Raw genomic sequence first — 15474 nt, 5'->3', positions numbered from 1 at the left:
TCTTTTCCAGCCTCACGGCAATAGAGATAATGGCTTTGAGAAAGATGAGAGTGTCCCTGGCCTTTCTCCTGCGTCTAAATTATCGGATACTTTGTTCTTGTTGAAAGAAAGTAATGATGAATATTTTCTCTTCAAATGGATTATTTATAAGAGGATTACTCAGAATAATTCCAGCTTCCAGTTTTTATTGGAATATACATAAATCTTTTCGCCATAACTTTAAAACCTAATCGAAGAAAAGATATAGCACTTTCTCTTTATAACGCAGAGTTTGTCGAGCATTATAGTCACGTTATAAGACCTCCTAAATCAAACTAAAAATTTAAGCTTACTTATATATAAAAAAAAAATGTTTACGCTGTATAGCGAAAAAAGAAATATAAAAAAAGAAATATAAAAAGGTATGAGCTTCAAAATAAAAAAAATAAAAAAATTCTGAAATGTTTCAGATTTTAAATTACGTCCAAAGGGGCGTTTTTTAACATTTTGTGTGTTACCTTTCTTTATTAAATATCATGTTCCTCGCACTTAAACCATAAGATCCAGTGCAACAGCAATATCGCAAAATAGTTTTAAAACGAGCATATCTTTAGAATTTCCGATACAGAGACTCACGCGCTGGAGATAAAAATGTTTTTTCTGCACAACGTTGCCATTGCTCGCTTTGAAATCCTTGAGTTTGTTAATCAAAAATTCGTCAAAGTTTTAAAAAATAGGAAATCGATCATAAAACAAATTTCAAATTTCAAATTTGGTCTTCCACATGCTCATATTCGTTGAAGGATTACGTTATTCAAAATTCGATGATTCTATGTACCGTTGTTTTATCACAATACGAGAAATATACATACATTTATGCAGATTTTTCATTATTTAATTTCTTCAAATATAATGCAGGACTCTAACATTTTGTGGCAACAGTTTGAAAAGTGAACCGACATTTATGAGTCCGACGCAAAATGCCAAAACGAAACTAATAGTCCTTCGGGATTCAAATCCTTTTGGACTAAAAAAAAAAAAAATCACTTTATGCAACTAAGTTATAAGGTAAGACACAATAACACGCCGAATAAATACTAATTCAGAAGTCAAACAACAAAAATCAGCGTTATACCTACAAAATTTTCACAGGACTAGTTTCGATGGTTTTACCGAACCATCATCTTCAGCTGCAAAACCGCAAATGTACAAGATAGGAAATAATGATTAGATAAGATAAGAAAGCCTGAACAAGAATAAGCAAGTGGCGCCATCTGTTGGCGAAACCAGAACTAAAACATAATTTCTCTAAAAGCCGAAGGCAAATTTGGATTGGAATTAGGATCGTTAACTAGAACAGAAAGATTTTTATGAATGTGAAATGCCTCTAGAAAATCCAGTTCTCCAATGGAAGATGTTTTTTGAATAATTTTGGCAGCAGAAAAATTGAAAGTGTGATTTTCGGACCAGCAATGTTGAGCAACAGAAGACTTCTGTGTTTCCTTTTTTTCTAACATATGCCTCATGTTCTTTGACGCGAAATTTTAAGGCTCTCTTAGTTTGGCCAATGTAAATTAAACCACACTGGCAAGGAATCCTATAAATACCCCAGGAATTCATATCCGGAATGGGGTCCTTGAGTATAGAAGTTGGAATTTTATTGATGGGAGAATAAACAACCCGAAAGTTAAATTTCTGCAAAATACGTGCCACTTTATAGCTAATTGATGGAAAGAAGGGAATGACAACAGAATTTTTATAATCTCCTAAAATAAGAGTGTGGCTTTTAGTGTGTTCAGATGAGAATTTTTTAACTGCTTGATTAATAATGTTGGGTGAAAAGCCCCTGTCAATAGCTATTGCTTTTAAATAATTTAGTTCTTCATCAAGGGCTAGTTTGGAGGAGCAAACTTGAAGAGCACGGAAAACATAGGAATAAAATGAAGCTAACTTTTGTTTAGTCGGATGACATGATTTAAAGTGTGGTGGAAGGCAAACCGATGAAGGTTTACGGTAAACTGTAGTACTGAAGTTGGATGTGTTACGTGTGACCAGAATGTCGAGAAACGGAAGGGAATTGTAAGTCTCAAGTTCAAAAGTGAACTGAATAGCAGGATCAATAGAATTCATTGTTGAAAGAACTTTATTTAGGGTATTTAAATAAAGTTCTTTCAACAATGAATTCTATTGATCCTGCTATTCAGTTCACTTTTGAACTTGAGACTTGCAATTCCCTTCCGTTTCTCGACATTCTGGTCACACGTAACACATCCAACTTCAGTACTACAGTTTACCGTAAACCTTCATCGGTTTGCCTTCCACCACACTTTAAATCATGTCATCCGACTAAACAAAAGTTAGCTTCATTTTATTCCTATGTTTTCCGTGCTCTTCAAGTTTGCTCCTCCAAACTAGCCCTTGATGAAGAACTAAATTATTTAAAAGCAATAGCTATTGACAGGGGCTTTTCACCCAAAATTATTAATCAAGCAGTTAAAAAATTCTCATCTGAACACACTAAAAGCCACACTCTTATTTTAGGAGATTATAAAAATTCTGTTGTCATTCCCTTCTTTCCATCAATTAGCTATAAAGTTGCACATATTTTGCAGAAATTTAACTTTCGGGTTGTTTATTCTCCCATCAATAAAATTCCAACTTCTATACTCAAGGACCCCATTCCGGATATGAATTCCTGGGGTATTTATAGGATTCCTTGCCAGTGTGGTTTAATTTACATTGGCCAAACTAAGAGAGCCTTAAAATTTCGCGTCAAAGAACATGAGGCATATGTTAGAAAAAAAGGAAACACAGAAGTCTTCTGTTGCTCAACATTGCTGGTCCGAAAATCACACTTTCAATTTTTCTGCTGCCAAAATTATTCAAAAAACATCTTCCATTGGAGAACTGGATTTTCTAGAGGCATTTCACATTCATAAAAATCTTTCTGTTCTAGTTAACGATCCTAATTCCAATCCAAATTTGCCTTCGGCTTTTAGAGAAATTATGTTTTAGTTCTGGTTTCGCCAACAGATGGCGCCACTTGCTTATTCTTGTTCAGGCTTTCTTATCTTATCTAATCATTATTTCCTATCTTGTACATTTGCGGTTTTGCAGCTGAAGATAATGGTTCGGTAAAACCATCGAAACTAGTCCTGTGAAAATTTTGTAGGTATAACGCTGATTTTTGTTGTTTGACTTCTGAATTAGTAAGTTATAAGGTATTTCTCCCGCCTTCTTAGCATGCCTTCGTGGTGTAATGGTCAGCACGCTCGGCGCGTATTCGAGAGGTCAGAGGTTCGAGTTCCGACGAGGGCACTGCTCATTTTTCACGTCTTCTGCTTCGAAATAATCTAATAATTCTACAGTGGCGCCCGAACTTAAAAAGGGTGATGAATGATGATTCTCCACCACCAGGATTTGGCTATTGGGTCTCCTAATCCCCAGTCGCCCTTTAAAAGGAAAAGTATATAAGGCATTTCTCCCGCCTTCGTGATATAATAATCAGCACGTTCGGCGCGTATTCGAGAGATTCGAGTCCCGGCGAGGGCACTGCTCATTTTTCACATCTTCAGCTTCGAAATAACCTAATAATTCTACAATGGCACCCGAACTAAAAAAAGGATGATGATGATTCTCCATGATGATGGATGGTGATTCTCCATGATGATGGATGATGATTCTCCACCACCAGGATTTGGCTATTGGATCCCCTAATCGCCAGTCGCCCTTTAAAAGGGGGAATATATAAGGTATTTCTCCCACCTTCTTAGTATGCCTTCGTGGTGTAATGGTCAGCATGCTCGGCTAGTATTCGAGAGGTCCGAGGTCCGAATACGCCCCGTATTCTTATTGGCATTTCTTATTTTTCACGTCTCCTGCTTCGAAATAACCTAATGTCTCTACAAAGTGAAAAAGTTCTATAAGAAAAAAAGCGGCGAAAAATAGTACAAAATGCAAGAAATGTAAACAAAAAGTAAATTCATATAATCTTAAATCTTTATAAATTTATTAGCCCAAAGGGGCAATTTGTCCAGAAGGGCTAATAATTCATTTCGACATTTTGCGTCGTCCACTATAAAACGGCGTTTCACTTTTCAAACTGTTGCCACCAAATATTACAGCATTGCATTATATTTAAAGAATTTAAATAATGAAGAATCTGCAAGAATGCATGTACGTTTCTCGCATTATGTCTTCAGAATTTCAGATAGACAGTTTTGTGAGCTGGAGATAAAAATGTTTCATTCCGTACAGAGTGTTGCCATGGCTCTCTTTCAAATTGTGTTGAGTTTGTTAATATAAAATTTATTAGCTTTTATAAAATGGTAAATATATAATAAAACAAATTCGAAATTCAAAATTCGGGCTTCCAGGTGCCTCTGCTCGGGCGATGGTCTATGTTATTCAAAATTTGATGGCTCTAGGTACCGTTGTTTTTTCATAATGCGAGAAACCACATACATTCATGCAGATTCTTCATCATTTAGTTTCTTCAAACATAATACAGGGCGATAATATTTTATGGCAACAATTTAAAAAGTGATTCAACGCTTTTAGTGATTCGTCGCAAAATGCCGTTTCGAGCCCTTCTGGACTAACACCCTTTCGGGGTAAAAACGAAGAACAAAACCTATATGCCAAAATCTATAGAAGAAGAAAAAATTCTTTTGACAAAAACTATATGACCATAGTTCCTCAAAACGACTTGTAAATGTAATTCATGACTTTTTACGTGTACGTGTGTTTACATCGCATGCAGTGTTACATATGAGTCTATCTAGCTTTGCAGTTAATACTTTTGTTTTAGCCTAATGTTTAAATGAGCAATATTATGGAAATATTTGCTTCTGCAGCACGCAAATACCACCGGGCAGACCGACTCAGAATTTCGCGAGCAAGAAGACTGTAATTTGAATTAGGACAAGGATCCTCGAGTATCTGAATTTCAGTCCTATTCGAGAGAACAATCAAGAAAATTGTACAGACAGTACTACTAGAACCATTTATAAATTTTCAATTGTAAAAGCAAAATTGATTGGTAAGCAGATAGGATCTAACACATCTGCGTCCCACTTTTCTCTGACATAAGGCTTACGAATAAGAAATAAAACCACGTGATGCTTTCATCCAGGGCTTAATTTCTAAAATTAGAAATGACAAAGCCCTCAAACTCAAGAAGATTAGCAAACAGGAACAAGAGTAAATAAATAAACAAAATGACTGTTAAAATCATTAATACTGTAACAATTTAATAGTTAATTACTATCGAATTATTTGAGATTAATAATTAATATGTATTAATTAGTATTCGATAAATAATAAAAAATTAATTAATAATTAATGTATTATTATTTATTAAATGTATTTAAAGATTAAAGTAATTAAATAATTATTTAAAATTGAATAAAATGTAAAGAGATAAAATATTAAAATTTAACAAGGGATTTTTAATATAAGTTTATTGCTAAAAATAAAATTTTTGAGATCAGATTTCTTCTGAAATTGTTGTTCATTTACATAAAAGAAGTGCAGGAGCCTTCTTATTTAGGTTTCCGGTGCGCTCCGGCTAGAATTATGATTTTTCACAAAAACTAAGAAGCACTGGGGCCAGGCTCCGGTGAGCCCCGGCGCAATTTAAACTCTGTTTGCACCAACAGTTCAGTCGGGCAATAGAGGTGCGATGCGCCAGCAGGTTAAACAAACAATATTAAAAAATTGAATTATCGATGAATGGCAACTGCAAGAATTAGAAAAGATATTTTGCTTTTGTTTACAATTGTCAAAGTCGTAGTAAGACCATAGTTATACTGTTTCTATAGGCTTCAGAAAATTTAGTACAGAGTGTGCATCTTAGTACAATATCATGCCGGAATAACCAACGCAAATTACGTTTGAGAACTGTTGCCTTGTTATCCGATTCCACTTCTACAGTTTCTAAAAAATAAATATCACATAATATAGCTAACTGTGCAGCAAACTTGTTCTTTAAAATGGCGTACGTTAAGTTACCAGAAATCAGAGTAAAAGCTATATTATAACTATATAAACTATAATATGTTCATCTCAGGATGTATTCATTGTAAATCAATTTAGCATTCCATAGCTTTATTCGAAAAAAATATGAAAAGCCTGCATAAAAACTCTAGCTCACTTTCTTCAACATGTGATACCAGCCAATTTCCTGAGACGAAGAATTTCGTGAGATGGAATGACTTCCATAGAGGAGAAAAAACTTTTAAGAACATGAGGAAATTGGCAGCTACGCCCAGCTGTAGTGGGTGTAGCTTCCGTCCCATTAAAAATGTAGGAGAGTCGTAAAGTGCGTTACTCCTCAATAAACTGTCTTCTCCACTTTTTTTATTTTTCATTTCATCGTCGTGATCAGTCTGATTCAAGACAAGAGATAGCGCGCTTCAGCGCCAAATGCGGTCCTCTATTCGGCATTTGCCATTAGGTGGCCAATGGCCTTTGCAACCACCTGAGTTGGTTGACCTCGGGTAACCTTCTACCAACTGTTGTGACGTCACTCGCCAAATCTCTACGACAAAAAGAAGTTGAACGAAAACAGAATTCGAAAGCACGTTTCACTTTCCGAAACGCCAGGTGGGATCGAGGCGTTTGTTCTATGACTTCGCCGCCTGAATAGAAAGGCGTCGTTTTCGGTATTTATTGCGCAATTTCGTTATCATTATTCAAAACAATGTTGTGAAGACAAAGAATAGATTATGACTTAGTAATACCGCTATTAAAAAGATAAAATTAATAACTTCTGACCTAATTTAAAATTTTATGAGCTGATAACTATCTCAGTCTTCACATGTTAATAAGGTATTGCACCAACCAACAAGGTAACGAAGTTTCATTAATAAGACACGTTAATATGCTTCTAGTAAAACATTCACGAAAGTTTCAAAAATGCTCACAAATACCTGTTTATTAAAATTTGGATTTCAAAATTTTTAAGCTTAAGCTGCAGTTTAATAGCATGTATATATGGAGAGAACAAGGTAGTCCGTCGTCTCGGTGCGAAAGACACTTGACTACACTTATTTTTTTTAAAGGTTATTTTTATCGACGGACCAGCTTCACTGCTTCGTTTTTAATTATTTTATTTAGAAAAACATCATATACAAATATTTACAGTGAAGCAAAATACAATTTAATTGTGAGCTTCGGTTACAAGTAATTGCTCACGTCAGACCGGTTAGATTTCTTCTTTTCAGTCTGCTGCCTCAATCGTAGGAGGCAATGATTTGGCGAAATTCGTTGGCGTAAAATGCGCCAACATCCCGCCCGGCATTGCTATGTTCACATGCAAGAACTTAACATAAATTTAATTATGAAATACCAATATTAAAGTTTCAGTTATTCATGTAAACAAGTATAAAATATGTATAGAAAAATATAAAATAAGTGAACAAAACATGAATACAAAATTATTGAGAAAAATAATTTTCAATATAATTACTAACAACTGAGTAACATAATTCACAAGTTGCTAAACTTCAATAGGCAATACAGCTATTTTATTAATTGTCCTTTTAAAGTCCCCTGTTTTGGTACGAACTTTTCCATCAGAACCGTGGTACAATGATGTTATTCGCCCTAAAATCCAATTGTTAATTGGCAGAAAATCTTCTTTAATCAAAACCATTTGGCCGATCATCAGATCATTTTTTTCAACCATCCATTTTGATCTAGATTGTAAAGTATTCAAGTAATCAGACTTCCATCTTTTCCAAATAAATTGTATAGTTTTTTGCCAATGACTTAAGCGGTTTTCCTTTAAATCCGTTAAAAACGGCTCAGAAATTGCTGTTATAGGTCGCCCTATCAAGAAATGACCTGGCATCAGAACTTCGAAACTTTCTGAATCACTAGAAAGAGGAGTAAGCGGTCGCGAATTTAATATTCCTTCTATCTGAATGACAATCGTTTCAGATTCTTCGTAAGTGAAATGAAAATTGCCAATCCTACGTTTAAGATGGTACTTCACCGATTTTATCCCAGCTTCCCAAAGTCCGCCGAAGTGAGGCGATTTGGGTGGAATAAAATTCCAATCTATATTTTCTTGCGAAAAATGATTAGCTAATTCTTTGTCTGGGAAATTAATGAGCTTATAAAATTTTTTCAATTTTGAATTCGCTCCAACAAAGTTAGTAGCATTGTCGGTATAAATTTTGAAACATTTGCCACGTCTACTTGTAAAACATTTAAGTGTTGCAATTAAAGCATCGGAAGTCAAATCTGTTAATGTCTCAAGATGGATGGCTTTTGTTGCGAAACATATAAAAATACAAATATACAATTTATTCAGAATACCTTTACGTTGATTTTTAAATTTCACTAAATAAGGGCCACATAAATCAATACCTGTAATAGAAAATGGAGCTGAAACATTAACTCTTTCACTAGGCAAATTACCCATAATTTGTGAAGAAAGAGTGGGCTTACATTTAAAGCACGTTTGTTATGTAGAGAAATTACCGGATAGCGTTATAAAAATTAGGTGAATGATTTTATGATTTATGGAAATTTAAATTTTATTTTGATTCTGAATTATTTAATTTAAGGCTTTAATTTTGGGGAAAAACAGATGCTTCTGGAAATATTATTTAGTTTAAAAGAGTATTATTTATTTTCCTCTATTTGTAAATCTTGTACAAACTTTTATGCATTGTGAAAAAGCAGGGAAAGGGAGGCAATTTTCGCCAAGTCATGATTTCGCGCGCTTTAGAATGTTTGAGAAAGAATTTTCATTGTTAGTTGACCTTAAGAGAGGAAAGTACGTGACGGAAAGGTCAAAGGTTGCTACTTGTCTTTCAATGTAAGTCATTCAGGTTTTTGGCGATTGAGGGTCCGGTTGTTGGCTAAGTGAAGAAGGGCGCGCATGCGCGATCACCCTTTTTTTCCGCATTCTGGAGTTGAAAACGAAGATTTTGCCATAATTAAGGGGGCGATAAGTGAAGCCATAGTGGGAGCCCGTTTGGTGAAGGAGAAGAAGGAAATTTGAGTTGGACATACTTTTTTTTGGCTGACTCTCTGACTGACTCGCTGATTTTCGGGCTTGCTGGACAAAATGTAATTACGAAGCGGGATGTTTTCCGGCGGGGAGCGGCAAATATGCTCCCCGGCCGCGTTTGGTTAAGAGGCGAGACACACTTACTCTTGACTCGCTTAGGCACTCACTGCTTGGATTCGCTGACTTTCGGGCTTGACGGACTTGTTGACGGAGACTGAGAAAAAAACTTGTGAGTGTTGCGAAGGAGAAAGGAAAAGATTTAGTCGGCATCGAGCAGTGCTTCCGGCGGGGAGCGGCAATTATGCTCCCCGGCCGCGGGTTTTCTCAAAAATGCGAAGAAAAAAAAACTGTTGAGCGAATAACAAAAAAATTAACAGAGACTTGGGTCTCTATCTGTATCGGCAAAAGTCAGGACGATGTCCTCTGAACTCCGACTTGAAAACAGAAGGAATTATGTCACCTTAGTCAACTGGAAGCCTGCGTTAGCCGTTCTCTAAAATGCCTAGCTTAATTGTCTACGTTTTCCTTGGTGGAGCTGAGAGTCTAGGCAGACAGCCGTGCGGTGTAAGCTGTTCTCTTGCTTCCAGTGGGAATAATTTTCTTCTATGGAAACCAGTAGCAGGCGTAAGATTGGACGGTATAGCTGATGTAATTTATTGTCGTGCCGTTCGAGTCTCTGGCTTGCGGATTTGCCAAGTGACGTAAGGATAGAGCTAAGATATGAGCTCTCCTCCACTTCAAGATGTCCACTCAAGATAAGTATTATTTTTTTTGGTGTGTTGGAACTTTAGGCAAGTTTTTCCAAAAACGTCCTTAGCAGTAAAAACAACGTCGAATCTAAAATTTAACTCTCAGGCCATAAATTGTTTCCCTTTCCTTTCTTTTAAATCACCAGACAAACCTTAAGTTTTTTTATGAATTTAAATGAACAGACTCTCAGATGAGGTTAAGATTTTTCTTATTGTGTTGTAATTGAATAAACTGATATTTAATCTGTAACCTCTTCAGTTACCCTTAATTATGGCAAAATCTTCGTTTTCAACTCCAGAATGCGGAAAAAAAGGGTGATCGCGCATGCGCGCCCTTCTTCACTTAGCCAACAACCGGACCCTCAATCGCCAAAAACCTGAATGACTTACATTGAAAGACAAGTAGCAACCTTTGACCTTTCCGTCACGTACTTTCCTCTCTTAAGGTCAACTAACAATGAAAATTCTTTCTCGAACATTCTAAAGCGCGCGAAATCATGACTTGGCGAAAATTGCCTCCCTTTCCCTGCTTCTTTCACAATGAATAAAAGTTTGTACAAGATTTACAAATAGAGGAAAATAAATAATACTCTTTTAAACTAAATAATATTTCCAGAAGCATCTGTTTTTCCCCAAAATTAAAGCCTTAAATTAAATAATTCAGAATCAAAATAAAATTTAAATTTCCATAAATCATAAAATCATTCACCTAATTTTTATAACGCTATCCGGTAATTTCTCTACATAACACGTTACACATTGATGTACTGTTTTGCGTGCGAGACTACGGCCACCTAAAGGCCAAAACTTCAAGCGCACTGCATTTAGCAGACCTTGTGGTCCAACATGAAATAATTTTCTGTGTAAACTTTCAAAATAAATTTTACTTAATCTTGAACCCTTAGGTAAAATAGGAGGATGTCTTTGAGAATATGGCACTGAAGCATTCTTCAGCCTTCCTCCTACACGTACTATTCCTTTGTCATCAAAAAACGGAAATAAATTCGAAATATTACTTGGCAGTTTCTTTCCTTCAAGGAGAACTCGTTGTTCATGCTTAATCAACACTTCTTCGGCTTCTCTTACCTCCTCCACTGACAGTGGTCCTGTGTTTTTTACCTTATTCCTGCAATTCAAAATAAACCTGAAAATATAAGACAAAACATGGTTAATTTTATAATAATTGTTTGAAAGTTCTAAGAGGTCGTCCACAATAAAATGTTGAGAGCTGTCATTTAGCAGGGCTGTCTCTTTACAAGTCTCATCTTCAAAAGGAATTTTCCTTTCTCGCCGCAAAGTTTCTTTTTCGACTTGTTCTATGGTTTCAATCTCAGGAATAAATGGTTGCAAGTTCTTGAAACTGTCAGGCGGCATCAAGAATTCTGGACCTGTCCACCATCTAGAATCTGTCACCAAGGGATCAGCATTCATTCCACGTGAGAGAAGATCGGTAGGATTTTCTTTACCTGCACAGTGATGAAAAGAGTTGGGATCTGTCAAGCTGGTGATTTCGTTCACTCGGTTTGCCACAAATTGCTTCCATCGGGTTTTTGCACCCTTTATCCAAAAAAGTGCAATCTTGGAATCTGTCCAATGGTATTCAACAGAAGATCTTTGCAGATTCACGATTCTCTTTACCTTAGAACTAAGACGAGCTGCAACTAGAACACCCAATAGTTCTAATCTTGGTAAGGTTACACCGTTTAATGGAGCCACACGACTTTTTGAAGTTAGGAGTTTCACCGATATTCCACTGAGTGTCTTCACCTTCAAATATATGGCAGCGCCATATGCCTTTTTACTTGCGTCGCAAAAACTGTGTATTTCAACAGTATCTTCCTTTGATACAGAATCATTGACCAACCTAGGTATTTTCAAATTTTCTAAGTGATGAAGTTCAGCACACCACTTCTTCCATTCCTTTTCAATTTCCTTTGGTAAAGGTTCATCCCACTGAATTTTTTCATTCCAGAGATCTTGGATGAGGCATTTAACTCGAATGATGAAAGGCGAAATTAATCCTAAAGGATCAAATATCTTCCCTATTGCTTGAAGTAAGAAGCGTTTCGTATTTTTGTCCATAGAAAGAAATTCCAAAAGCTTTTTAGTATCCATAGTTAAATAATCTTCGTGCGTCTTCCAAGAAAGTCCCAAGATTTTAGTTTGGTGTGCGCCCAAGCTGAGAGTAGCGTCTGCAGGATAGGTATCGAATTCTTCATTCTTCCATTTCTCCATTAATTCAGCATTATTGCTAATCCACTTCCTGAGGACCATTCCAGCCTCTTCCATAATTTTCTTAGCATTTTTAGATACTTCAAGTGCTTCTTCAAAATCCTCACTTCCAGAAATGAGATCATCTACATAAAAACACTGGTCTAAAATTTCAACTGTTTCGGGAAAATCTTCCTTGTATTTTTTAATATGATGTCTAATAGTAGCTGCTAACAGGAATGGGCTCGAACTGACCCCGAAAGTTACTCGATTGAAACGGTAAATCTGTAAATTGGGCCTTTTATCAACACTTGGATCATCACTACTCCAAAGAAAACGAACTGCATCCTTATGTTCATCAGAGAGGCGTATCTGCAGAAAAGCTTGTTTAACATCTGAACAAAATGCAATTTTGTTCAATCTGAAATTAATTAGTAAATCCAAAAGATTTGGATTTAAGTTAACCCCTGGCCACAAGCAGTCATTTAAAGAAAGTTCATTATTTTGATGACTACCCGCATCAAAGACGATCCTAGTTTTCGACGTTAAACTACTTTCTTTCCGCACAGCCTGATGAGGCAAATAATATATAGGCTTGTTTAAAGCATTTTCTTTTGTATCAGGATTTACGATGCTGATTATGCCTTCTTTTAAATAATCACAAATAATTTCACGGTATTGTTGATGTAACTCAGGATCATGACTAAATCTTCTCCACAAATTCTGAAAACGCTGCCGCGCCAAGGAATAATTATCAGCTAATTCTTCATAATGTTTCCTAAAAGGTAGTTGTACTACATAACGTCCATTTTTAAATTCAACGGTGTCATTAAAAATTTCCATTGCCTGATCCTTTTCATGCAAAACTGGATCATCACGAATACCAAGTCCCTCTAAATCAAAGAAAAGTTTTAAAGTATTTTGAAGAGAGTCATTTTGCACAAGAAAACAATGTCCCTGATAAGAAGGTTGTATTTCGTTAAGCTTCCCGCATGCGATCCATCCGAATTCAGACTCTTTAAACAATAAATCATCATTTATTTTATACGTATTATTTTTCAAAACCTTAAAAAATAAATCAGCACTTATAAGGGCATGTACCTCTGAAGCTTCATAAAATGATTTATCAGCTAAATTTAAAAATTGTGGAATTTCTACTTTCGAAATATCTAACGTATTACACGGAGTTAGTCCTGTTATCTTATTTACAATCAAGAATTCAACTGGTTCATTAAAGGTACATTCTTCATTTGAAATAAATGTATTCGCTTTCCATTTAATATTTTGAATTGATCCATTAAGACCTGTAACAGGCATTTTAATTTTCTCCCTTTTTATTCCTAAGCATTCACTTATTTTATCTGTAAGAACACATATATTAGATGCGCTGTCTAAAATCGCACGGATTTTTATTCTTCGATTATTGGCGTCACGGACATAAATCTCTGCAGTAGAAAAAAGTACACTTTTTCTTTTTTGTTTATTCTTGTTACTTAAAACACTCAACGCTTTCAATTCTGAGTCACCTTTTCCAGCGGCGGCATCGAGCTCACTTTTATTTTGTCTAAGTGGCGGCATCGAGCTCACTTTTGTTTTGTCTAAGTGGCGTCACCGAGCGACAAGGAGTCTTCGAATGACCTTCATTATCCATGCATATTAATTTATTGTGTTTTTCCCCGCAAGCGCATTTAAATTTCGAGAGACACTGACTTTTCTTATGATTTTGCTTTAGACATAATTCGCAGAGTTTATGTGAACGAATTAATTTTAATCTTTCATGAACACTTAACTTTAAGAATGTATCGCAAAGGAAAATAGGATGAAGGCTCCTACACACAACACAGTTTTGATTTTTATTTTCATTTGTCAAAAGAACCTTCGATTTATGGGAAGGAGTGGAATTCTTGTTTATATTAACCCTACTTCCGGGTGTAATATTTCTATTTATAGATAACAAAACTGATTCACGCTGTTCCAAAAATTTAATAAACTCGTCAAATGTTGGAACTACTTTCGATTTGTGAGATAATTCAAAATTTTTTCTAGATTCTTTATCTAGTTTTTGAAGAAGAATATTTATTAGAAAAACATCACATAAGTTGTTCTGTTCATATTTTAATACTTTCAAAGCGCGTAAATTCTTTTGTATACAATCAATCATACTTCTGATATCTTTCGCATTTTCGGATTGAATCTTTTCAAAATTTAAAATATTCTGCACATGAATGTCAACAATCAGACGTTCATTATCATAGCGAGATTCTAAAGCATTGTACAAAGATTCAAAATTATCAAAGTTACTACTTAAATGCTTAGCATCATTAGTAAGACAAGATCTTAGATAATACAATTTCTGTGAATGACTCAGCTGAACATTATTTGTAATTAAATCATCAAATTGAGTTTTAAATGAACTAAATTCTTCATATTTTCCTGAAAATTCAGGCAAAACTAACGCTGGGATTTTAGTTTTGATTTGAAAATTTTCATCTACATTACTTTCAGTAACATTTACTGCTTTTGCAGAATTTAACTTATTGTAAGAATTAATGAGAATTTCAATTCTTACCTCCAATTTTTCCAGACGATCATCACATTGGTTTAAGTCGTCATCAATTTTGGTCAGATCATCTTTCATTTCACTTTGTGCGTAGCACGCACTTCGTAGTTCATCAACTTTCTTTTGAAGAACTTGAATGTTTTTTAGTTTAACTTTAAGTTCAACTAAGTCCACATCATTATTTGCAGTTTGCACAAAAGTTTCGAATCTAGTTATTTTTCCCTTTAGGGATGCTTTGCTTTTCATTAATATATCGATACCGCTGAAGTAGGCTCCAGGGTCGACGGAGCCAGATGAATAAACTTATTTTTTTTAAAGGTTATTTTTATCGACGGACCAGCTTCACTGCTTCGTTTTTAATTATTTTATTTAGAAAAACATCATATACAAATATTTACAGTGAAGCAAAATACAATTTAATTGTGATCTTCGGTTACAAGTAATTGCTCACGTCAGACCGGTTAGATTTCTTCTTTTCAGTCTGCTGCCTCAATCGTAGGAGGCAATGATTTGGCGAAATTCGTTGGCGTAAAATGCGCCAACAACACTTTAAAAATTCTGAAAGCAGTTTGACAGTCAAAGGTTGTGTATGGTCTTTAAAAAAACATAGCGAAAAAACTGCAGCGTTGTAAACACCGCATAAAATTATTGAATTTTTTAAACTAATACTACTGTACAAAGAGTTTCACTGTAAATTAATTACTATAGTGATTCATTTTTCACAGCAATCTATTTTTACTGATATGTCCAATGTCGAATTAGTAAGGTAATATGAAGTTAATAAGCTAATATAAGTTAATAATGAAAACTTATTATCTTTATGGTTAATATGCACCATAAGGTAAACCGACTTTATTGTTCATATTAACCATAAAATAAACCATATAACATAAAGTAACCATAAAGTAAACCATATAACCATAAAGCATATAACTTCAACTTTATTGTTA

At 35.0% G+C, this 15474-nt stretch overlaps 1 protein-coding gene across 1 annotated transcript in view; it reads right to left on the bottom strand.

Annotated features, from left to right (window-relative positions):
• The window catches only part of LOC146998324 (uncharacterized), a 161709-nt gene extending 146721 nt beyond the window's left edge, over positions 1–14988 (bottom strand). Inside the window, exon 1 of the mRNA XM_085814067.1 lies at positions 14534–14988. Coding sequence (XP_085670193.1) covers positions 14534–14770 — 237 coding nt within the window. The 5' untranslated portion in view covers positions 14771–14988. The remainder of the gene's footprint in view (positions 1–14533) is intronic.
• Between the last annotated feature and the right edge of the window lie 486 nt (positions 14989–15474).

The sequence above is a fragment of the Stegodyphus dumicola genome, chromosome 3 (genome assembly GCF_044657685.1).
Source record: "Stegodyphus dumicola isolate Sdum_Otavi_A_Nest chromosome 3, ASM4465768v1".
NCBI lineage: Eukaryota > Metazoa > Arthropoda > Arachnida > Araneae > Eresidae > Stegodyphus > Stegodyphus dumicola.
Note: the sequence above shows the minus strand (reverse complement) of the source record. Positions and strands in the feature narration are given on the sequence as shown.